Source organism: Pelmatolapia mariae, linkage group LG13 (genome assembly GCF_036321145.2).
Source record: "Pelmatolapia mariae isolate MD_Pm_ZW linkage group LG13, Pm_UMD_F_2, whole genome shotgun sequence".
Classification (NCBI taxonomy): domain Eukaryota; kingdom Metazoa; phylum Chordata; class Actinopteri; order Cichliformes; family Cichlidae; genus Pelmatolapia; species Pelmatolapia mariae.
Window position 1 is genome coordinate 6,542,012 of NC_086238.1, and position 24,465 is coordinate 6,566,476.

Below are 24,465 nucleotides of genomic sequence, written 5' to 3' on the forward strand. Positions count from 1 at the left end.
ATCATATGAATAACTGAGAGATGCCAGGGTGTTCTTGAGACATTTTTATGAAATCATTTTGTCCAAACTGCTGTGTAAAACCAGATGGACACAAAGAGGGGTTTTGTTGATCTGAGCAATTCTGTAGTGCTTTGAATCCAATTTTCTTGTCACTGTAGATCAGTGAAGGCTGCAGAGACATGGCAACATTCTCCACGGTTATATTTATTTTTACTTTGATTTGCTGCAATTCCCATCGCAACAATGGAAGTTACCCCACATTAAACACTATGTTTGTATCACCTTTGCTGCTCCTGATGTTTTGCGGTTATCTTTTTTTTCCTGCCCACAGAACTAAACAAGAACCGGAGGAAACTATTTGAGCCACCCATCAGGTCCTCCTTCCTGGAAGGGGGGGCAAGCGGCCGCCTCTCCCGCCAGTTTCACGCTGAGATGGCCAGCGTCAGTGGGCGATGGTAGGCGCCTCCAGAGCTCCAGTCATCGGAGAACCGTCCATAAAGAAGACCAGAGTCCAGCATCTTAGAGTGGCGTCTAGGTTTCAGTGGTTGTTTACCCTTTTTCAGCTTCAGCTGAATTGAGACTGTTCACAAAGTTGCATTGCCATATAGCGCATATATAAATACATTTTTTTTTTAAAGCCATAGTTTTACCTAAAGTGCCAACAACAACAAAAAAGGGATTTCTCAGATACATGAAGTTCAGTGTTATTGCCTTATAAATCCACTAGTCTCTTGTTGAGCATTTATATATGAAGGGTGTGGTTTTGGTTCTGTCCAGTATTTCTGTCCACTTTTTGTTCAAGGGAACAGGCAGAATGATTAGTACATCATTTTACACATTGGTACTACCTGCATTTGTATTATGCTCTTGTATCAGTGACATGCACTTTAATAATACTAGATTTTTGCCTGTGAGAGCCTTATTCCTTAGATTGAAATGAAACTATGCATTTTTTTATTGACTTAAAGCACAGATGCATTTTCTACCAAGCCAAAAGTAAGCACTTAACCAGTGACATTAGCACAGCACCAAATGAAGTAATAATAGGTCAGCGCACCTAAGCGGTGACTTGATCAACTTTAACACATAAACCAAAGTAAATCTCATTGTGACCTTTGACTCCTTCAGTGTTTCGATTGGTGGACATTCCTCCGAGATCAGTGTTTGTGTTGAGCATCAGTTTCTCTTTCTAGACGAGACAAAAATAAGTATTTTGTATTCATTTTGCATTATGATTTTATTTTTTAGTTTTTATTACCATCTTAGGCAAATGAGTGGAATGTTTATTGGTAATCGGTTTACATATGTATTTTTTTATATTTTCATGAATGAGTTTCTATGATTTTTTTTGTTTTGTTTTGTTTTTTGTAATTAGTTTGCTTGTAAGTTTTAGTTTTATTTCCTACCCTTTAGTCTCTGGAGCCATAGCATGGCTGTGCCATTAGACAGCAGCAGAGATGTGAGACAGTTAGGCAAAGCTTTGTAGGCCTCTTTGATTGTGTCAACAGGCAATTTTCTGTGGTTTTTCTTCTCTGTTTATAGTACTTGGTCTTTTGTTTTATCTTTTTTGCCAGTCATGGCCTCTCTGTGGCCCCTTCCGTGTGCCTTAAATCTCCCAATCTGGTCTACTGTGTATCTGAAACTTTTTTTTTATCTTTCTGTTAACTTAGAGTTTCAGCTAGAGCAAGGAGAGGAGGCCTGTTAACAGAACAAGGCCTTGCCTTTAATAGTGAAACGTGCCAATATCCATAACTCGTTTTTTCAGCAGGAAGAAATTTCGTTAAGAACACTAATATTTTGTTCTGACCTTACTTTCCAGATAGGAAGTGCCATCACACAAAGAACCAGTTTTCCCACAGCCAACATGGTCTCATATGAATAGTTCTGCGAGACACAAATAGAGAACTAAAGTCACCAGAAGGACTGCGAGATCTAAGATGAAAACAAATAAAAATCTGGTATTTTCTACTATCAGTCATGTAATCTAATATCCCCAAAACCTGGTTAAGCAGTGTTTAATAAAGTAACAGAATTATGCATGCAGCGGCAGTGTTTATCACCAGAGCTTGTGTTTGCTCTGTAGCCCTGGATTATGTTCAGTCATGTGTTTTTTGAAAAGGAAAACATCCTTTTTTCCAGCAGTTCATTAACTTTGGATAACCCAAATGTTTTTTGTGTAATGTTCTTAAAATATGTCTGAGCATTTAAACTACAAGAACATCCATCTTCCAATGGTGAGCGTTTTTCAAGTGCAATTCAAAGCCTCTTTGTGAAGTCATTTTTCCTTTTTGTTTATATTTGCAGTACAGTAGGTTTAAAAGCTAAGACTGAGTAATATTCTTAGTTTAAATGAGCAAGACCTGTATAAACTCTTAAGGTATGTACAAGACACTTCTGAAAAATGATCATTGCAAGTGCGTAAATGTTTATCTCAGCAAATTTAATTATGACAGTAGCAGCAATCCTAGTATCGTTTCAAAGTAGTTGATCATTTATCACCTCTTTTTTTTGTTTTAATTTACAGCGATTTAACACCCTCATTTTTAACCACTTTTCCGTCCTATCTCGCATCCTATCCTATCTGACTTGAGCCATTTTCAATGTGGTTGTCAAGTTAGTAACACTACACCAAGTGATATTCTGACATGGTTGCTTATGCAAACCAGGTAAATTCTTGTTTTTGTTTTGTTTTTTATTGTTTTTTGAAGTCTTAAAGAAGATGAAGAAGGCTAAAGCTAATGTAGAAAGGGATTCTTTATTCTACAAGGAAACCCGGAGCTGGTTTTGCTCCACATGGTACTACATTAAAAAAAAATAGATAAATAATGTTGAGCACTGATTCTCCCAGTGCTGTGACTCGTGTTCCTGCCTAGCAGACATTTGTTTTCATCCTTCACTTTTTTTCCTTTTTTTTTTTTTTTGGATGTGTTTGCTCGGAGGGCAATAGAGGTTCTTGTCTCATCAAGTGAATGTTTCAAATTTATATATATTGCCTTGATGATGCATGTTATTGCAGCTTGATCACAGATCAGTAAAGGGACTCACCAAGTCAAAAGGTTTACTGCTAGCTTGCCTAGTCTTTGCCCTTGATTGAATAGTTTCACAATTATGTCTTTGATTTGTTGTATTAGTCATATTAATGTTCCCAAAGGGATTTATTTGAAGGAATCTTTGTACTGCAATCAAATGGTACATTTATAATGTAAATGTAAACCACTAAGGAAATGATGTATAACATAACTTTTGTACAACTTTTCATTTTTACAGTCATTGTTTTTGCGTGAGAAACGTACAATTCTGCACCATATTCCTGACATGGATTTGTGCATAAACATTGCCATGTGGTCAACGCTCTGTTCACTGTGGCATCTGTTGATGCTGTTGTTATTCTAACTGTATTGTAGTACAGATATAAACTTTTCAGAGAATCTGTCAAGCAGGCAAAAAATGTTTGTTCGAACATTCAAATGATATTATGAAGGTAATAAATGTATGCAAACAAAAGCTCCTTTTGGTTTTGTTTCCCACATAACACAGAAATGTCGAGTTTTGAAACTTTCTCAAGTAAAGTCTGAAGCTACCAGGCTGTCCAGGCGCACAGTATCAGTGCAGTATTTCTAGAAAAGGGCTGTTAAACAGGCAGCCCGAGGGCCAGAATCAACCAAAGACTCCAGTCCAGCACACTGGAAGGCTTTGGGAAAAGAATGTAGACTTTTAACTGTATTTTGATAAATTGTAACACTTTTCCTGCTGATGGAGAGCTCCTCACAGCCATTCATACTAAACCAAAGTAATTAACCAATAGATAAACAATTAAATTACAGAAAAATTCCTGTTTGTTTTTTTTTAATCAACTATAGATGTTTGAGTTAAAAAAAAAAAAATTCTGTAAATTTAAAAAAAACATTTCATAAAAATGGACAGTGAGCTACCAGAACCTTTTTCTGTATTTTATACAGTCCTGTAGAAAACCTGAGATAAAGGTTTTCTACATTTTCTACATGCAGTTTCTTTATCTTTCTTCCTTATAAAGAAAGATAAAGAAACTGCACTTCTTTATCTTGTATTAAGAGATTTATGTTGACAAAAAGGAGTTTTACTCATCCGACCCACTTTCAGATCAAAGTGGTATGAGTCTGACGTCCCTGTTCTAGTGCTAATAAAGCTTATAAATGGGACTTGATCGTTCCTTTACCTGTATTAGCTGCCTTGGATACATACTTTATTTGTAATTTTGACCAGCAGAAGTTAGTTAAGATTAGGCTAAAAAAAAGTTTTAAAATAGTTAGGCCTGGTTTAGGTGACGCTGAACCCTCAATTAGGTTATGCTGCATTAGCCTAGGCCCATTGTGGCTTCCCATTGTGTATCAAGTCTTTCTTCTTTGATCAGCTCATTTCACTCTGTTTATCCACCACTTTGGATTGCATCATTAGTTATTCTCTGGCTCTCTTCCACACGCTCTCCCACTCCTCACACCCAGCATGACAGATGGCTGCCCCTCCCTGAGCCTGGTTCTGCTCAAGTTATTTTTCCTGTTAAAAGGGAGTTTTTCCTTCACACTGTCACCAAGTGCTTTCACTGAAGTGACTGTTGTTGTGATTTGGAGCTATATAAATTGAATTGAAGGTAATCCTTCAGCACTATTCTGCAATCACTTGGTGTGTCTGTTTAAGGACACATTCAAAAACACATTTGCATATTGCAGTTTGAGGGTAATATGCTTACGTAATGTCTAACCTGCACAGCATCTGCTTAATCCAACAAAATGAATCTATAACCAGTGAGGATTTGCAATACAACACACACTTGAGAAGAAATTTAAAGTTGTCTTCTCTCCTTATAAACAGGCTACTGTAGTATGTGAACAGAATTTATTTTCTTTGTTTTGCATGAAAGTACTGCAAATAAGACATTTCTGCACGACTAACTGCCAGAAAACTGTTCACATCCGAGAAATAAAATATGGGTTTTTGTGAGATCTCAGTCACAAATTCAGCAGTGATGATGCTTCTTGGTTAATATGAGAAGATTAGAAAAGCTGTTTTTGCTTTGCAGAGAGTAAACCTCAAGGGGGCAGTATTGTCACTGAAAATGACATTTCCCAAGTAAAGCGTGGAAAATGGTTACTCAGCAACAGATTATAAAATGTAAAGAAATTATAAAAATAGCATTTTATTCGTGAGAGACTCTTTGCAGCACAGCACATTGTCATTCGCCACCTCTAATACATATCATAGCTGTAATTTTGAAGTTAGTTTGGGAAATGTTCAAACTTCAGAGAAAATGATGTGTTTGCCTGTGGCTGTTTGCATATTCCCAAAGTGCTGTATTTTACCTGACATATGGAAAGTGATTCAGTTTTCAGTCGTTTTTATTTTATTGCTCCAAAAAAAAAACATCTCCAGGCCTCTCTTCTGATTATGGCAGCAAATTAATGTTCAGCTGTTCGCCACATAGACAGAGGGAGTCACTCATCCATCTCAAATGAGCCCTTTAACAACAGTTGGTGCCACTGAACTATGGTCTGTGGCAGCTTGTGACTCGTTCACTTTCTCCTCCTCTGTCATCAATTTCCACAGGTGCTTTACAAAGCACAGACGCCTTCAGGTTTCTATAACATCACAATATTGAATGGGATGTAAATACTGGTATGTACAAGTGAGAAACTCACGGGGTAATGTGTAGGAAGGATGTTATGAAAACATTCATTTTGCTGTCTGCTGCCAATTGCTGACATGACAAACGGATCACACCTATAATTAAATCTAGGTCTTATCTAAGAAAATGGTCCCATCATGAAGCGAATGTGTCTGGATTTGGCAGAAACAAATTCACCTACATTTAATCTCATAAAGGATATTAGAGCTCTAGAGAAAAGCTATTAGTTGTAAAATATCAGAGTCTATTCAATCGCACTATGGGTAGTTGTGTGTGCAGCACAGTCGGCAATCATTCCCTTTGCCCAGCGTGACTAATTTCAATTTCATGTGCTATTGTGAGAGACAGGGTGAGAGAGGGACAGCTAAATTGCAGAGAAAGAAGTATTTTTTTTTCTTTTATCACTAACCAACCCTGCATTTATTCAGCATCCTGGCAGCATCCCCGTCAAAAGACCAACAGAGTCCACAGCTTCACATATTGTTCTCATGGGCAGCTTGCCTCTGCAGGAAAGGTGTAAATTAGAGTAGCTGTGACTCGGTTGCTACCTCACCATACCTGGCTCTTATCCAGTGGACATTATGCTCACGGTGCCTGATAAGTCTAGCTCTTTTTCTGTGAGCTCATTCTCCATCATATAAAGTGACCCGTATGTCAGAGCATCTGCATCACCGCTGTTGAAAACTGTCACAAGACCATTTCTTTCTACTTTGCTTTAAGGAGCCAGACTAAATTGTATTTTTGAAGTGGTCTTAAGCAATAGGTCTCCAGGTGTTTTGAAGGTCCGTCAAAGTTTTCCTTTCAGAAACTGGCTGTTTTTTCACCAATTTTAAAAAAAATCTATTTTTAAACATTTTAGGTTTTTAGTATTTTGTTGTAAAGGATTTTGTTATATTAGTCTTGAAAGGTCCTATACAAATAACATTTCTGTTATTTTATTTTAGTTTGGTTAGCTTAAAGGTTGTAAACAGTCATTCCTGGAAAGCAATGACAACAAAGCACAACAAACCCACCTGGCAGCACCTCAGGTTTATGCTCATTTGTTTATTCTTTATTCCATACAAGCAGAAATAAAAAGACATTATAGTTTCATGGGGCGGTTAAACTGTACCTCCACAATTTCCTGGCCAACTAACAAGCTGAAACTTTCGCATAATAATGTGCAAGTCAGAAAACAGGCATGCCTTAAAAAATGGGGATTGTTGGTTAAATTAACAAAATAATATGACTGCATTTGTGAGCATTATAGACGATGATAGGTGGGTTTTTCTTTCTTCAGTCAGAGGGAGGAAAGCTGCTCTTCCCTGTTTCCAGTCTTTGTGTTAAGCTATAGTTAATGAGCCTCTAGCTCTGCAGCTATACATGTTTATCCTCCTCATGCGAAGCTCTTCAGCAAAACAAATAAGCTTATTTTCCTTCATGCTTATCCTGCATTGCACACCCAATTAATTCATTTTATAAATAACATTTGGACCTGGCTTTTAATTGGTCTCCCCTGATTTCATTGTGGCCTTTTGGTGTATAAATGAACTTCATTTGAATTTCATATAATCTTAGATAAAGCGGAAATGAACTGGGGCCCCAGAGACACACACATAAGCACAGATCCATTATCAATCAAGCTGCAGCTACACCGAGGCCAGACTTCACACTGTAAATCAATGACATGCTTCATTTGCTGCCCTGAAACGCCAGATAAATGTCTTTGTGGTATGATGTGACACACACACACACACACAGTGGTGACTTGGTATTGTTTTCTGCAAATGTAAAATGCTCTGCCCATGTACTCCATATTCTGCCTCTTAACGGACCTCTGAAACTGTGTGTATGTGGCTGTGTAAGAGATGACGAAAGATGCAGAGGCATTAAATATAATTATAGAGACGTCTGCATATGGATCGCTCCGCCTTCTTTGTCACTTCAAAATCTTCACACCTATTTGATCTGTTTTCTCACTGCACCTTTCTCCCCGCTATTTCTCCATCTGCCACTGTGTGTTCACTTGGCCTCTAAACACAGCAGAGGGAGCAAATGAGAGTGGACTGCCAATACAGTGTACACTGTGGCCTATAGTGTATAGTGTGCACACACCATACACTGAATGGCACTGCAAGATTTGGAGTGGAGCAGAAAAATGAGAAAACAAATGAGAGGGAAAAAATGGTAGACAATTGACAAAGTAGAACTGAAGAGGCAAAAATATTAAAGGAAGAATGTTAATAAAAGAACAAGAAAGGGGAAAAGATTTGACAGTGTGTGTGTGTGTGTGTGTGTGTGTGTGTGTGTGTGTGTGTGTGTGTGTGTGTGTGTGTGTGTGTGTGTGTGTGTGTGTGTGTGTGTGTGTGTGTGTGTCTTACGCTGCCTTCCTTCATCCTCCTGCAGCTCTACTGGAAACACTGATGCTAATACAGGACGACTCACCCTGGAGGGGATATCGGTGGGTGGAGAGATGGCGTGGCGGAAAGGATGGATGGAGGTAGAATGAGAAGGAATCCTCCAGAACTGGTCAGCCTCATCCCTCCCCCTCCCCATCCTGCTCCTCCTCTCTCAAAGCAGATCAGCACAGCAGGCAGTGGAGGGACATAAGAGGGGTGGGGGGAGGGAGACAGGGCAACAAAGGGAAATTGATGATGACATATAGCAATTAGGCTTTTTGAAGCTTGTGCATTTAGGGCTATTAGGTGTGCTCTACTTGTTTTTGTTTATGATTTAGTCACTGCACATGGACTTTCAATGATCTGGTTTCTGAAACCAGTGGGGGGCATTTAAACAAATGCAGTGTTAATCCATGGATGTCACTGTAATGCTCTTTACACAGCTGGGGGGCAACTGTCAAGTCATGTCATATAGCAAATATATAATGTTACGCATGGCTTTCATCCACTTAAAGGCATACTAAAAATAACTCCAATTTAAATTTTTAAGGTGAATGTGGCAGCATCTTCTACCCAGAACACCGCAGTGAGTTTGCAGGGAGTGATCAGGATGCTGACCTTTACCTTAAATGCACTGTGTATCCCTGGCAGGAAATGTGAGCCTTAGTGGAATCCAAACGTGGAATATGTTCAAGGCTTTAGTGGTGCGCCTTATATGTTTCCTACTGAATCTGAATGCCACAGTGATTATGAGCTTATCAGGACTTTAATTTGCCTGCCCGCCATAACCCCATTTTTTAATCCTTCAAGCTGCATGAAAACACAAGCCAATTATTTTCCTGCAGGCAAATCAAACATTTTAAACTGCAACATGAAAACAGTCGGCTTTTTCTTTTCTTTCCCCCCCTTTTTAGTTTTGTTAATCTACAATTTTTCTTGTCTGTCTCAACTTCAGAGATGATGATGATGCTGTGACAGTGTGTTTCCCCAGAAGAGTTAGGGTGACTCTCCTCTATACGGTTCACTGCACCCCCTCCCTCTTTTTGTGGTTTTGAGCACCATGACTCAGGAGGGGGAATAGACGCAGCTGCAGAATCCGTTGTCCGCTGAATAGATAAGCACTCTGGCCTCTCCTCCGGGCGCCTTGTATAACACTTGAACAAAAAACAAATAGAAAGTGACACCTCCTCAGTCTGATGCTCCCATGTGGAGCATGGAGACGAGGGAAGACTGCTTTAGGAGATATAAGAATGAGAATGACTCCATGATGATGAGCCACAACTTCTGTATAATCAAATGCTGTTATTAAAGGCAGCCTGAAGCCTTGCTTAGCCACAGTGTGGTCTACGCCTGCACTTGACCTTTCAAGCCTTGGCCGTCCTGTTCCTGGGAGGCACTGATAAAAAAGGGTGTAGAGGTCTAATGGAGATAATTACACACCCACACCCAGTATAAAGTGTGGTTTTCTGGCTATGAACTCACAGTGCTTTGCATGTTATTATGCGCCAACATGTCTAAAGAGCGAGAGGATTCGTCACCTAGATGGAAAAGCAGAGGTAAGCCTCGTCATTCGTTATGTCCTGCAGCATGTCAGAGTCGTCCCACTGCTCATTACCGCGTGGACCACTTGCACCTGCGCTCCTGCACAAAAAGGGGACTACACCTCACCAAATAAGGACATGTGAGAGCCTCGTTGGGGATGACGTTAAACGTGAAATGGGGAAGAACGGGAGCGCGTGGACCGTTTAGATGAGGGACCTAAAGCGGAGAAGGAACGCCGAGCTAATCTGGTTACATAAGAAGCCATTGTATTTCCAGAACGTCTCTGCGCTAATCTGCTGAACTATTCATGCTCAACTGTCCCGCGGCGGCGTAACATACAGGACGGGCGCGCGCGCACTTGTGGCTCTGAAGGCTCAGAAGCTTCTTCTGCTTTTGGCAGCGTGTGAAACAAGATAAATACATACAGTGATATACGTTCACGGATCCCGCAAAAGCTGCCATGCCTCATTTTGCAACTGGCGGCGTGTGCTGCTCGCGCCCGTGACGATTTCGCTGACGCGCCAATAGCCGCACCACCCCAGAGAGACAGAGGAGAGCTGCGAGCGACTGACTGGACACCAGTCTCTCTTTCTCTTTCGTTTCCTACCCCTTAACGACCGCGGACGGACGCCTTCTGCTGTGCAAAACCCGTGGACGAAATTTAAACTACTAACATCATCCAGGCTCTTCTGCAGAGATGGAGGTACCAGGTTTGGCGCACAACATCAGCAGTCCATTAAGTCCCTGCGAGGGGATGATCAAGGACCTAAGCTTGGACGCCATACAGTTATGCGAACGAGATGGTAAGGGGAGGATTGTCTGCTTCTCACTGGGGTGCTGACACATCTCCGCATAACGCCAGTGCATTAGGCCGCTTTGTTAGTTTCGGAGTTGCTGCAGGCATGCAGTCAGTTTGTCAGTGTTTGTCACTGCGTGCTGTACCCTTATTGTGTGGAAGTAATAGGGGCAGCTGGCTCCGCTGGTTCCTCGGATGGATGAATGGATGGTGCGCTTGTGCGTGCTCGGAATAGCTGAGCGTCTTTACAGTGGCAATAAGGTCTTGGCTCAAAATGAATGTGTACTGCTTAACTTGGAAGCAGGAATCTTAGTCTAAATGATGAGTGTCTTTATTTCAGCACCACAGACATGGACAGAGGCCGGCTGCCACCCCGCCTTTAATCGCTAATTCTCTTCCATCTTCCAAAGGAGCTGCCTTTTTCCATGTATGCTCACTTACTGCATGTCATCCTGCAAATTTTATAATTACAAACGAGACGCTCTTTAGTTGCTATCCCACCCCCAGTTCCCATAAAAGTCTCCCCTGCGCTCACGTTTATAATTCATCAAATCTTCCAGCTGCGCCCGTGCTGTGTGTTGTCTGTGGCTCACTTCTTCGAATCAAAAGTTTTCCGAATATTTATCATTAAACGAAGACCTGAAACGAATCCCATCATAGAAAACGAGGCTTCATAAACCAGGCTTGTAATGCGAAAATTGACAAGTAGCTGCACGAAGAGGCTTAACCCCGACGCGAATTTAATGGTGGGGAAAGAAAAAAGGCAAGTCATCATCAGGAGAGAATGAGAGGCAGAAACATGGCTGCACCCACATGTGTTCTCAGGCGGTGCAGCCCTACACACCCATCAGTGCAATTACACAGCGCTAATTCCACATCTGCGTCAAGACTCCTGATCACAGAGGTGCCTCTTAATTAAGATTGGAAATTAATTCACATGAAATATGATCACACCTTTTCATTGTGTAATTGGGTTCATTTTGTTTCTTCGCAGCTATGCCAGATTGATTTGTATGTGTATACAGGCTGGTTAGGGCATCCAAGGTGTCAGTGGTGTATCTTTATTAAGTCTCCTCGGTCACTGTAAAATCTTTTAGCTGCCAGAGTGTATACCCCTTAGCTCTGATTCTAAACGGAATATAGGCCGGTGCTGCCCTTTTCAAATGATCACTGTGCTAGCTGCAGGTTTACTACTGAGCCAAAACAGCCACTTTCTTAGTTTCCAAGCAGGCTACTCAGTGTAAATATTATCTGTGTGTGTCCTTGAGACACCCACATACTCTCTGTTTATGAAGCAACACAGTGACAATGTCCACCTTCTGTGCAAATTCTTCAGGACAAGTAGTTGTTCTTGTACAAGTATTGTCTATGGGTTAGTTGAAACTGTTTGTAATGTGTCTGATAGGAACAAACACCCCGAGTACTGTGGACAAAACTTGAACTTCATGAAGAGATTAGAAAAAAACAATTTATGTATGGGTGTTTGTGCAGATTATCTTCATTCTCCCATAAATATTTAGTGTTGCCACATTAAAGTGGAGCACATCTGTAAAAATACAGATTTCAGCTTGTTTGGTTAACTTTCTTTCTTTCTTTCTGTCTTTCTTTAAGAATAGTTTGTAGATTTTGACCAGTCTCTGAATTTTGTCACCTGAGCCTCATATTATATTATATTATATTATATTATATTATATTATATTATATAGTTTGCACTGTCCCAGCCACACCCTTTCTAAAAGACTGGATCACTCACTTTTACCTTTCCTGGAAATGGATTGTTATCTTATCCGATCAATGCGTACATTTTTCTCAAGGTCCGCATTCATTTCATTCTAAATTTATCTTCCAAATCATTAATATTTAATTATCAGATGAGAGGCTTCTATGCCTATGCTGACCCAGCAGATGGATGCATATAGCTTCAGTAGGCTTACTGTCTGTGGGAAAGGGCACTCTCCAACACAGTGAAGACTGTTTGGGAATTTCAGTGCACAAAAGGAATGGTCGGACACAAGTCGTTTGTGTGTCCAGTTTTAGACGGGGTGTTAATGGTTCAGTTTAGTGATGGGGCTGTGACATGAGTAGATGGGTGTGGGGCAAGTTTTGCTGATAATGAAGAGTAGTACAAGTCACGGCATCAGCTCATGTGAGCAGAGTTTGTCTGCTGGTGTTCTCCATAGTCTACGGATCGCTCCCACGATGCTGTGCTGGATAAATTTGTCACCAACCCCTGTAAGGCTGACAAGGACCACCATTTTGATTTTATATCCACAGTTAATACGCATTTGCAGAACGTAATCAAATACACGCTGCATGTCTCACATGGCCTTTGTGCCGTACCCGCTGATGTGATGAAGTTGCCATGATGGATGGCTGCTATTAATGCAACCAAGCAGTGTGACTGTGCTCTTTGAAATCTCTCTGAAACAGCGGTAACATACTAGCATGCGCATTTCCAGAATGGACAGGTGGACTGATAAGTTGATACATGGATGCATTTTTAATCCCTTGACAGTGGACCTGAGAACATCATGAAAATTGTTCTGAGATCAAGCTGGCAGTGAAGGACTGAAAGTCTTTATAAAGATAGCTATTGCCCTCCTAAATCAAGCAATTTCTTCTTTTTTTTTCAAGCTCAATCATCTGAATAATTTTTTTTTCTTATTCCAACATCTGACAAAACCCCTTTTGAAATTACTGACATTACCACCAGTCTTGTGTTTACTGCTAACAGTAAATTTCAGAATACTAAAATGATAAATTAAAAATAGGAACAAAGATATAAAGTTTCATTATGTTCATTTTTTATTAGCTCAAACATTGCTGTGTCACAATTGAGCAGGGCTGGAGCCAATGAGTGAAAGTAGTGATGCTCCTTGCGGTCATACAGACATATTCTTGGAATCAAAGCTACATCCACTAAAAATTTCTAGCCAAAACACTTCTGCAGAGCCATTTCTCTGTGGCCTTTTCTCCTACACACACTCACTCGAACAGTGCAGCCATCCATTTAAATTAATTTTGGTGTGTGGCTCCAGTCTTTCACATCTGCGAGAATGGCTATAGACTCCTGTGATTTAAAAAATACTCTGTGGATACACGGAAAAGCGTATCCAGTATGTATCAACATGATACAACAGCAGGTCTTCCTTATGTCATACAGCGTCATCTGAGTAAGCTGGCATTTTAGTTTGGCTGTGTTCACTGTGAGCAGTTGTGTCTCATGACTGTGCTGGCAAGAGTTGGAGGTACATATTATGCAGTCACTTATTGACCGTATAACATATTCACTTGCACTTGAACGCTCTACGAAATGCTTCAAAGCATCATTGATAACAGTGGCGTCTGACCTTGAAAAGCCACTGCAAACATTCATGCTTATTTTTCTTCTGCTTTCTTTTTTCACTGCTGGTATACAAAAATCCCTCACTGCAGAAACTCAAAACATGAAATGTAAAAAAAAACACAAGTCTGAGATTTGGAGATTCATATTCTGTGCAAATGAGCACTGATGATTCATTCTGGTCTCTGAAAAGTCTTAAAAATCCCCCTCTGTATTGATTTTGTTGATTTTGAACCTACTTAACTAGAGACTGCATTATTAAATTATCGTTACTCATCTTTGTTTGGTGTTCGGGGGCTTACTGATGTCTAAAAGGTGGAACATTGACTGCGTAACCTGATGAACAGGGCATTGTTTATCTCACTCTGAGAGAAAGATGTTTTTCCGTTGGCGGCTTCTCTCACTCCCAGCATGATCTCTGTCTCGGTCTAGCCTGTGCATTGAGAAGAACAAAGGCGTGATTTTTTTTTTTTAAAGTACTGCAAGCATCTATGCCTAGTGTCTATTGTGTTGCTCATGTCTGCAGCTCAATTTTACATCGAGCGCTGCAACTTAAAATGTAGGAGGCTTGTCTGTCTGAGTACCTACTTGTGCAGTCAGAAACAATAATCCAACATACAGTGCTCAGAAATGTGTTTTTTGATCATTAAACTTGATTGAAAGTTTATTTGTTTTGAATTCAAGAAGTTTCAAATGGAAGCATAATGTAGTCTCACATCATGGAAACTCCAACCACCAAGAGAGTTCATTTACATTGCTTAAATGGCCTAAATGGAAATCAAATCACTTTCCTCTTGCTGGTAAAGAGCGCCAACAAGTAATTTATAATTTGGAGGCAGGTGTGACTGGAACAAATCCCACCATAAAGAGCCATTAGAATGGCTCCATGTATGCATGTTAACAAGATTTATATTGATCCTTCTGCACTATTGCTTTTCCCTGTGGCATTAGACTGTTTGCACAGTAAAAGGGCAATAACCAATAAGGTCCATTTCTTAAACTCCTCTGAGGCTTTTCATCTTTTAAGATGGTTTTTGTTTTTTCTATAGGGCTGATATTTTCGTGGCCTGCTCTTTGGTGCTCTGCTGTGCATCTACAGATCTTGCATGTTATTTTGAACTCCCTGTGCATATGTGCACAGCATGAGTAATCTGTGCTCATAAGCTCTCAAGCATTTGCTCCAAAACAGACTCTTGTCTTGCTTGATAAAGATCAAGCAAAATTTCCCCCACCTCACCCCCTCCTAATAAACAGCATAATGAAATGGAGTAAATCGACAGAAAATAACAGCAGCTTATTACAATATATTGTGTTTAAAAATTATGACTCAGCAAAATGAACACTGGCATCAAACATAGCACATTAATTTAAAAAGGAAGGAGGTTTTAGTCTTCCTGAGCAAAGCCATGAAAGGTTCTGCTTTCTCCCTTACCGCTTGACCTTCATCCCGTTTGGCGTTCTTCATCATTGGTCTTGTGCTCTTGCAGTCCCAGAGGATTCAGACCTGAGCTTAACACAAGCTGGTGAACACAAGAGGCTAGATTAGCTGGTATCAGTTAGTTATCATTTATTCATTTTAGCCTCTTTTGGGGTTTTTTTTGTTTTTGCATATTTTGCACACGTCACTCTTCAACCTAACCAATTCAAAGCCAAACCTCACCTTTTTCTCCTTTTAACCTGTCAATTGTCTGTATATATGTCTATAGCTCTTCACATGTTAGTACCATTTCCTTTTCCCTTCAGCCTTTTGTTTTCCCTAATAGCACAGCCTTTACTGTGACTGAGTTGCCTTAATAGTGTTCTGTAGGTAATTTCTGACTGCATTTGGAAAGCTTCACTACCTCAGTGTAATGCTCTTCATCTGCAGGTTAATTAGGAGAGCATTAGAGTAAACGAGGTAAATCAGTATTGTGGAGTTGCAGAGAGATGGGAGGGCAAAGACCTGCATGGGGTCTAGTTTTTAGTGAAAACATCAATGTTGACATTAACAATTTAGGGAGCAGAGGACAAGCAACCTACTCCGCACAACACAGCGAGTGAGCTAGCAGGTTTTTCATCTTTGATGTTTGATGTCGGTTAATGTTTACAGTTGTATACTGAAGGTAGCCAGAATTTAGAGAATTGTTTATCTGCACAGTATTTTTATAAGCAGGCTTCATTTTAGATTTGAAAATCTATAAGAAATCCTTGCCATTGTTTCACTTCCTTTCCTTCATTTCATCTTTTGCTGACATGAATGCCAGAGAATGACAACAGGCCTGGTAGTTTTCTTGAATCTGTTAAAGGTCAGCAAACAAAGTCTCAGGTGGGACTTTATGTAAGCTTTATGTGCTTACATCACTGTCTGCTCTGTGCTGACTCGGTGGAGCGTTTTCTGTCAAAGGTCCGCATCGTCACGTCTTCTGTTCACTCTCTGTCTGGTCTGAGCCAAACCTATCAGCTCAGTGTGTTTAAGTATAATGAGATGGACTTTAAAAGCAATAGGATGAGGTGGTTTCCCAAATCAAAGAAGCGCAGTAGGGCCTAGCATGATCGTGCAGTCAGTCATGCTGGATCGGGTCATGATTTAACTGCTGGTATCTTTACATATTTACATATGCAGGATTCTTTTCCCATAGTTCCCCAAAAAGTCTGGGTCATGACATGTTGGTAGAGATAATAAATGTTATGTCCAAATGCAATAACTTAGTCTTGCAAAGGTCCTTGCACTAAAGTCCACAACATGTGTTACGTTTTAATTAAAATGAGCAACGGTTTTGCCCAAGTGTGTAACAGGAGGTCTTTTTAAATTGAAGATGATGGTAATCAGCTAGAAACTAGTGATTAGGACAAAAGTAAGTAGGGGGTCTGGTCTGGTGTGATTTGATGTGGTGATGAAGGACATAAATTTGCCTCTAATGGATTTTTTTTTTCTAAATTGGTCAGAAGTCATGATTTTAGAAGGTAAAAAAGGTTCTTAAAATGAATCAGTCTACCGATGCTCTACTGCTAGTGTTGTATGGAGGTGAGGCAGGAGTGTCCACACTCCCAATTATGGGATTAGTCTTTTATCTCGCTCCCTCTCATTTGATGAACAGAGATAGTTTTTTATGCTCCACTGGTTCTGCCATTGTTGACACTCTATTGAATCCAACCATGTTTCGAATCACTCCCAAACACCGCATTCTTGAATTTTACTCACTCTTGTTTAGACCCCAGAGCACACACAGAAAACACATTGTTGCCATGCCAAGTGGGCGTCCCATAGTGTGACGCAAAGTCTATATTCATCCTAATCTTACAAAGCTCTTATTCAGCCCGGTTTTGACATTTCATTAGCCTCTCTGTGCACTTTGGGTTGAAAGCCTTTGCTACATGTTACAGTGACCTATAGTGCGTGACATCTATGCAGCTCAGATAAAATTGAGATTTATTCATTTCTTTGAATGAGAGCAATGGAAGCTTTTTGTCTTAGCCAAATACACTAGGTACTGGGTATGAAAATGTATGAAAATGTAGCATTTACGAAGCTTAAACCAAAATTGCATTTTCCTTATTTCCCAGAGCACAGAAGCCCCGCCCACCTGCTGGAATCTTTTGTTTCCAAAGGGGCAGCCAGTCAGAAAAACAAAGATGGATAAATAAGATATTTAAGGATCGCTTTTAGCTTTTAGTCATATAAAGTGAGTCTAATAGTGCACAAGATAACAAACATAGATTTGGAAATTAACATAATGGGCCTCCTTTAAAGAAGAAGGAAGAAAGAAAAAAAGCTCCTCTGTGACATTCACTGGCATTTTAAATGTTATGGTTCCAGGCTTATGTGCAGGGCCTGCACTGTGACAGCTGTGTTTTATCCTTAAAACTGATTAGAAACAGACCAATCTCTGCCAAGACGAGAGGGGATTCAAGCATTTAAAATATTTAATGGTGCATATGTTCTGGAGAGCTGATAGGTGTACATGTGTAGAGGGACTGATGTGTTGCCATGGAAACACACTGTATATGGCAGTCGGTAACGCAGCAGGTTTTTGTGTGTGACTGTGACATGGTGGCTATATTACCCAGTGTGCTGCCAGTGGAATAATTCCTGCTATATGTTTAGGTATAGCAGGAGTAAGTTAGGTTTAAAGGTGCACTGATGACTTGATGCGGTTATAATGATGATTTGTCACTGGTCAATGTGTCTTCAGACATAGATCATCAAATAATTTAAGTACTAGGAGACACAACTATTATTGTATTAAATGTAAACCAGAACCTGATGTTTATTCAGAGGATTTCTAGACTGAATTTGAACCATATCGTTTCATTATGGTGTCTTCTTTTTCCTCTCCTGGACTGTGCAGGAAGTAAATCCCAGGACGGCAGCATCTCTGAGATGGAGGAGCTCCCTGTTCCTCAGAACATCAAGATTAGCAACATCACCTGTGACTCTTTCAAGATCTGCTGGGACATGGAGGCACGCACCAAGGAGCGCATCACACACTATTTCATTGACCTGAACAAGAAGGAGAACAAAAACTCAAACAAGTTCAAACACAAGGTAATGCTCTAGTAAGGGAGGCGCATAAATACCATTTGAAGATTTCAGTGCTATTGTTATAGCAAAGGCAGCAAATATTGAATTTCAGCAGAAAGGGAAAAACTCCAGGCTCGGGGGGGCACAGCACAGCCATCTGCTACGACCGGCTGAGGGATGAGGGGGAAAGAGAAGAGAGCAAAGAGAGTATCTTTAACCAAATGATTTAAAAAAGCAATTTTATATTTTATTATTTAACCAGCTAATCGTTTCCTTTTGGCTGAATCCTTTTTTAAAAGCAGGTCTGCGGGCCAGAGGTGTGCAACAGTAACTATGAGCAATATAAGACAGCTGTTACACATGTTGCACAAGAGCAGTATATTCATATTTTTTGCCAGCACAAAGGAAAGCAACAGCTGTATAGTTCTGCATGAATACAGGCAATACTTTGCACAACAGCTATTAAAAGATATTAAACCACTGTTGTACATTGCCATTATTATTCTTGTTTAATAATTATACTCTATAATCTGCCATAAACATGCATGTATTCATATTTTATGAACAGTTAATTAAATTATAGTATTACATTCAAATTTTCTGAGAAACCTGTGGCTTAGAAAAAAAAACTCTGCTCAATTTGATGTTTTTGATGAAACTTCAGTTAATTCTACATTTCTTCTACTTCTGACAGAAGTGGTGTTGAATGAGCTTTTCACCTTAAATATCATAACTACTGTCATTAGTCCTTTAGATAGATGTTGCCGTGCTCTAAACATCTAGTGTAATGCTAATTATTGATCTTTGTAAACAGAAATGATTAGTGTTGACGCTGTTTTACCTCAAGACGACCTTACCTTTTCATGCTTGAGGCAAGATGAACTCATTTCAAGGTGGTTTTGTTCAAAGAATCCACGGTTAGCTGTCACTTTGAGCTCTGAAAGGCTAGTACCGCTCTCACAGCCTTCTCTGCCAGCTCGTTCGCGACGCAGTCAAGAGTCTGGTTTGGTAATCTTACCGACTTGTTTCATCAGCCTCCTCACACTGCTGGTGCTGTGTCACTGAGTGTTTCTCCTCTTTCCTGCTCTGGAGTAGCAGGCGACCCCATACTAATGTTTTGATTTTGGCGCAGGAGCAGTGTCGGTGGGTTGATGGGCTGACTCTGTTGCTAGGCAGGGGCTCTTGGTCCAATCAATGAGCTGCTATGGCCCACTGATTTTTGGGTTGTGGGGGGTTGTTGTTGGGGGTGAACTGTACAGTTTACATTTACACAAATGAGAAGCCGTGGCTGCTACCTGCAGCCAGTAACATAGGGTAATATATCCATGTGTGTGGTTACAAGCAAGTGGCTACAAGTGTCTTTATAAGGAGTTTCTTTCTGACTAATTCCTTCCTGCCAACACTCACTCACTTTTTCCATTCCACTCTGTCCTCTTTTACTCCTTCCATCCCTCCAGGATGTTCCTACCAAACTGGTGGCCAAGGCAGTACCCCTGCCCATGACGGTCCGGGGCCACTGGTTCCTGAGCCCACGCACAGAGTACACAGTGGCTGTCCAGACTGCATCAAAACAGGCTGATGGGGACTACGCCGTGTCTGAGTGGAGCGAAATTATTGAATTCTGCACTGCTGGTGAGGAATATGGTGCTTTAATGAATGCATGCACTTCTAGGATATGTGACATCAGTCTTGGCTTTAATTTTGGGTGAGCCCGAGTTAATTATAGAGAACGATAATGGAAGAGAGAAGAATACAATGGAGTAAAGGCTAGAGCATTAATGAGGGAGAAGGTAAGAGGGAAGCTAATATACTGAGTGGAAGGAAAGGATTATAACAAAGAAGGGCTGAGAGGAGCTGTGCTGTTTATCTCCTGATGCAGAGGTCTCGGAGTTCAACGTCATTGTCTGTGGACCAGGATGGGGGAAGGGAGGTATGGCATGGGTGGATGAGGAGGGACATCACTGGGGTTAATGATGATGTCCAATTCCAGTTTAGGGTGATTGTTGCATCTCGCTTTGTCTACACTTTGAACTGCCAATAAACTTGAGCATCAACACCCATGATAGCAGAGCAGAGTTATTTATTATAGGTTTTTTTTTTTTTTTTTCTAATTAGTCTTTATTTTTATCTCATTGTGACTTTTTGTTTTTAATCCATACTAAACTAATACTTACTAAAAAAGTAGGGCACTAGACGTAATTTCCTCTGCATTTTTATTTTACTTTAATTAGTTGTCAAAGTTCACAAAATTGTTAGTTTACATTTTTTTCAAAAGTTTTTAGTTTTTTCTAGTTTTTAGTTTTTATTTAACTAAAATATTTTTTCACTTCTAGTTTTCATTCTTAGTGTAGTTTTAGTTTATTTTTATTTTTTTTATTTTATTTAGGACAGTGCATGTTAATGAACATACATGTAAAAAAAAATTACATGAATGTAAACATACCAGATTATAGCCAAGGGCTAATTTCCATCTGTTGTCCATAAAACATAAAAAAAGAGACATAATAATTCATTAAAAAAAAATCATAATTCATTCATAATAAAAACTCCACCACCAAACTCACACATACACACCATTCTATTCCCAAATAAAACATTAAAACTATACAACCTATACATGATCACACACTTGATTTGTCCATAACCAGTTTAGTATATGTAATCAAAGTATTGGACAAAGAGATATTATGACCTGATGATAGTAAAATATAAAACATGACATTCTGTAAAGTCCATCAAAAAGCTAATCTTAAAAAATTAATAGAATTACTAAAATTAGTTAGCTTTATCTTCTGGCAACTGTAATATCAAGACATTATTTTAGGACAATCTATCTAACAGTTGAAATATTTCAGTCTGGACCAAACAGGTGGACTATCAGTGCCTGTAGAACAGCTATACAATAAAGTAAAATAGATGAGGAGAGGCACTTTAAATCTGAAGAAGAATGACAGGCAAGTGAAGAGTGTGAGCTGTGTCACAGTAAGAAGCTGAAGAAGGAGAATGCTAAATTAAGCTGTTGATCCTAACAGCCTGGCACGAGATGCCCGCCCTGTCACCAAAACCAGTAGAACATATGTTTTGACAAGTTCGATGTCAAATGCACTTTTCCTCTGCACGTAGAAAGCTGCGGCTTTCCATTCCTGATTTGTGCTCCATCAATCTATATAAAAGTCAGCCTTTTTGACATTAAACATTTACAGTGTCAGGATAAAGCGGATGTCTTCTTTCATTTTCATTCAAGGTACTCAGAATTTTAACCGGTTACCTGTGGTGATGTGTTTGGTGCCTGTGGGAAAATAGCCATGGGGAAAATGCATTCATGATTTTTTTATATGCTTTGGAGAAAGTCCACTCCCCGTTGAGTACATCCATTTATCGAAAATGTTTTTGGGCTTAATGCTGAGTCATATCTAAATGGAAAAGTTAAAGATGGAAGAATGCCAGGATCCTTAATGCATGGTTCATATTTCATCCTAGCCAGTGCTTCTTGTAGGTCTTGTTTTGGTTTTTTTAATATGTTTACATTTACTAATATTAATGGAATAAATGACAAAATGCTGATAGCATGTATACAGATTTCTAATCTGCTTATGTAGAAATCATTTTTACAAAAATGTTTCTTTCTCCAGATTACTCCACAGTGCATCTAAACCAGCTGCTGGAGAAGGCGGAGGTCATTGCTGGGCGGATGCTGCCTTTCTCTGTCTTCTACAGAAACCAGAATAAAGAGTACTTTGATCATGCCAGGTGGGGATAACTTTATGATTTTCTTCTTTATTACATTAAAAAGAAAGAAGTTAAAGCCTGGACCTAACTGAGCTTCCATGTCATTCTGTATCTAAAGAGTTGGCTGTTATTTATGAGTCTTGGGTTAACACATCTGCCAACATGCATGGCTCACTGCAACACACATTTCTAGCAAACTTCTCCGGCTCACTCCTTTCTGGTCATGTTTTATACAATACAGTTTACAAGCATGTGGGTAACATGGTATCAGAAAAATGTGTTGCTCTTCAGCTGCTAAAGCAAAACAAAACCAGATTCAGCTGCATTGCTTTCATGAATTTGCAGAAATAAGTACCCAAGCAGCCAGCCATTTTTCCCCCAGTAAACAATGCTACGCATACACACACAAACGAAAAGCCAGGTCTTTTTTCTACATTGTGATTTGTTTGAAAGCTCCGTGTAACTGACAGACAATAGCTGGCAGTTGTTTGGGAATGCGGTCAAAAGAAAAACAAAAATAACACGAGTATGACAGGAAAAGAAGGGATATCTCTGGAGTGGTGTACTACTGTTTACTGAAGCATTGTGCAGCTAGAGTGAATACTGATTTTTATCTCGTTTCATGTGAGTGAATTTTCTTCCACTTTTGGCCTCCTTTCTCCTCTTAACGGTGTGACTGTTTTCTCTCCTATCACCCTGTCCCTCAAAGGTAATGCTCACAGCTTAACAAAGCACACAGTCTCTGTACTAAAGCCACAGCTTGTGGGCAGTCTTTTGTTGGCGCTATACAGCATGATGTCATCTGGATAGTCATCTCCCTTTTGCTGAGTTGTAGCTGCTACAGTGTACCGTGCGCCTGTTAAACTGCGCCATCATGTGGCGAGTAAGAGTACTGACAGTACCGCTCAAATGAGGCTCTTAACACTTGTGGTTGGAGCTGAATAGTCCATAAAGCCCACGACAAAGCTTGAAATATGGATATAATAAGAACCTCTGGAGTGATAGCTGTATGAATTGCCGTAATAATTACAGTTCCATTATTGGGACTTTGCTGCTCAGATTCCCTCTGTGGAGAAGAAACTATATGCAGCTGCCACAGATGCTTTGAATGTTCAGTTGTTAATCTGAAAGCTGCTTTTGTTTTATAGCAGTTTGTCATAATGAAAAAAACAAATAGCTCATTGGAATATTTTCACCCCTGGGATTTCAATGAGACAAAGTGGACTAAGCTAAATGTGATTACTATAAAACTTTTTGTATTATGAGGCTCAGTATTCAAGATGTTTTGCATCTTACGCATTCAGTTTATTTCCCATGTGTTACAAATTCCAGAAAAGTGCTCTTTCATTTCCAAATTAAAACCTGGTGCCACTCTCTCCAGTATTTACAAAAACTACTTTGATTGCCAGAGAAATGCAAAAACAGAATAAAACTGATTTCATTCCTTTGTTTGCAAACTTCAGGGAGGTGCAAGAAAACCGGATGCTGCCCTCTATTAAAGACAACAGTGGCAGCCATGGCTCTCCCATCAGTGGTAAGCTGGAGGGCATCTTTTTCAGCTGCAACACAGAGTTCAACACCGGCAAGCCGCCGCAGGATTCCCCGTATGGTCGCCATCGCTTTGAGGTGCGGGCTGATGCGCTCTTCAACACTGACACCAACCTGTACTTTGGAGACTTCTACTGTATGTATACAGCCTACCACTATGTGATTCTGGTCCTAGCACCGAAAGGCTCAAGGGGTGATGAGTTTTGTAAGCAGAGGCTTCCTTTGCTCGACATCAGCAACAACCGTTTCCTTACCTGCAAGCAGGTTGAAGAGGGTGGTGGTGGTTTGGTGTTTTACCACGCCCAAGATGTCATCTTGGAGGTGATCTACACAGAGCCTGTAGACCTATCCTTGGGCACAGTGGCAGAGATCAGTGGGCACCAGCTGATGAGTCTCTCCACAGTAAATGCCAAGAAGGATCCCAGCTGCAAGACCTGCAACATCAGCGTGGGACGCTAGGGGAAACAGCAGAATGTTTAAAAGGAAAAAGAGGGTAGGAGGGGGGGAAGTAACTGACCTCTACTCACACAAAGGAAGTCCACATGTACTGATGAAGCAGACCAACACATGCATGAAGCAGATTTAGTAGGCTAACACCAACATATCTCTGACACTGCTCTGTACTCTCAAAAGACCATCATTCCCAAAGAAGAGTGGAGAAAAAGATGAAGGTACACCACTCTGACACCTGCACCATTGTCTACTCATCTGAGGGTGGGTTATCCTAATGTTGAAAACAGAAACACATAATGATATCTTAGGAGTCAGCAGACTGAAATATGTAAACCTGGGACACCAACGACACAGATTCATCTACCCATCTGGCAAGTCACACTTACAAAACCCTTTAACTGTACTAACAAACATGGGCTGCTTCATTTCAATTTCCTGTTGTTTCTCAAATCAGTTGTCCCATACTTTATTGGCCTATGCCTTGCTCTTATAGATATACTGTTAACTGCCCACTGT

At 40.1% G+C, this 24,465-nt stretch overlaps 2 protein-coding genes across 3 annotated transcripts in view; both read left to right on the forward strand.

The window, feature by feature from the left end:
• The window catches only part of LOC134639862 (protein bicaudal C homolog 1-like), a 57,591-nt gene extending 54,114 nt beyond the window's left edge, over positions 1-3,477 (forward strand). The window contains exon 21 of the mRNA XM_063491356.1: positions 332-3,477. Within this exon, the coding sequence (XP_063347426.1) occupies positions 332-459 (128 nt within the window). The 3' untranslated portion in view covers positions 460-3,477. The remainder of the gene's footprint in view (positions 1-331) is intronic.
• Positions 3,478-9,489: 6,012 nt separating this feature from the next.
• On the forward strand, positions 9,490-23,962 carry phyhiplb (phytanoyl-CoA 2-hydroxylase interacting protein-like b). Of its 2 annotated transcripts, none has more exons than XM_063491227.1 (5): positions 9,490-9,593; positions 18,047-18,243; positions 19,677-19,851; positions 21,852-21,969; positions 23,412-23,962. In XM_063491227.1, exons 1-5 carry the CDS (start codon positions 9,530-9,532, stop codon positions 23,953-23,955), a joined length of 1,098 nt encoding a protein of 365 aa, XP_063347297.1. In that variant the 5' UTR covers positions 9,490-9,529; the 3' UTR covers positions 23,956-23,962. The 2 variants fall into 2 exon arrangements, with proteins under 2 accessions (XP_063347297.1, XP_063347296.1); XM_063491226.1 differs by lacking the exon at positions 9,490-9,593 and adding an exon at positions 9,616-10,382.
• The last annotated feature ends 503 nt before the right edge of the window (positions 23,963-24,465 follow it).

Coding starts and splice junctions, on each gene's coding strand:
- phyhiplb (XM_063491226.1), top strand. CDS start 10,277: ATGGAGGTACCAGGTTTGGCGCACAACATCAGCAGTCCATTAAGTCCC. Junction 18,244..19,676: donor CAAACAAGTTCAAACACAAG/GTAATGCTCTAG, acceptor CCATCCCTCCAG/GATGTTCCTACCAAACTGGT. Junction 21,970..23,411: donor GAGTACTTTGATCATGCCAG/GTGGGGATAACT, acceptor TGCAAACTTCAG/GGAGGTGCAAGAAAACCGGA.